This window comes from Buceros rhinoceros, unplaced genomic scaffold (genome assembly GCF_000710305.1).
Source record: "Buceros rhinoceros silvestris isolate BGI_N320 unplaced genomic scaffold, ASM71030v1 scaffold32555, whole genome shotgun sequence".
NCBI classification, from domain to species: Eukaryota; Metazoa; Chordata; class Aves; order Bucerotiformes; family Bucerotidae; genus Buceros; species Buceros rhinoceros.
Genome location: NW_010415124.1, coordinates 1 through 827, shown reverse-complemented (window position 1 = coordinate 827; position 827 = coordinate 1). Strand labels below are relative to the sequence as shown.

The 827-nt window shown below is 56.8% G+C and overlaps 1 protein-coding gene across 1 annotated transcript in view; it reads right to left on the bottom strand.

Moving 5' to 3' along the window:
- Positions 1-203, bottom strand: part of FA2H (fatty acid 2-hydroxylase) — a gene marked incomplete at both ends in the record, with an annotated part of 1054 nt that extends 851 nt beyond the window's left edge. Inside the window, one exon of the mRNA XM_010137310.1 lies at positions 31-203. Within this exon, the coding sequence (XP_010135612.1) occupies positions 31-203 (173 nt within the window). The remainder of the gene's footprint in view (positions 1-30) is intronic.
- Positions 204-827: the final 624 nt, after the last annotated feature.

The window sequence follows — 827 nt, the reverse complement described above, 5'->3', positions numbered from 1 at the left end:
CAGCGGGCTGGCGCCGAAGCTGCGACTCACCTTGTGGTGCTGCCCATGCAGCAAGAAATGCAGCGTGATGAGATAGTAGTTACTAGCGGGTGGCTTCATGTGGAAGACAAAGCGATGGATGAGGTACTCTAGCAGGGACCACAGGAACATCCCCAGGAGGAAGATGAAAGGGAAGAAGTATTTGTGGACGGGGATGGAGTACTCTACACAACGAGACGTGCAGCGGTCAGCAGGGCGGGCGACGTGCGGGTGCTCCTATCCTCCACCCTCCTCCGTACTCTAGCAGGGACCACAGGAACATCCCCAGGAGGAAGATGAAAGGGAAGAAGTATTTGTGGACGGGGATGGAGTACTCTACACAACGAGACGTGCAGCGGTCAGCAGGGCGGGCGACGTGCGGGTGCTCCTATCCTCCACAATCCTCCCCTCGGCACTGGGGTGAAGCTCAGCTCTCCCTCCCTCTCCCCTCTAGTCCTCCTGCTGCCCCGAGCTTCCCTAGGGAGTTACCTTCCCTGCTCCAAAGCACAGTTTCCTCTGATTCCCGTTAATTCCTGCTTCTTATGGCCACAGGTGGCTTCTCACTGCCACAGGGACCTGGTGAGGAGGGTCCCCTGCATCCCAGATGCCAACAGGGGCCTGAACGTGCCCTCCAGGGACAGCCCTGTCCTCGCTGGGAGGGCAGGAGGGACGTTTTCCGTGTAGGCAACACTTGTGACAGTTAAACACTGTTGCTGACATTGTTGTGGTTTGGGTTTTTTTTGTATTTGGGGAAAAAGATGAGGTTTGTTGGCCGTTTTTCCCCACGGAGCATTTTTCAGCCGCCTCCT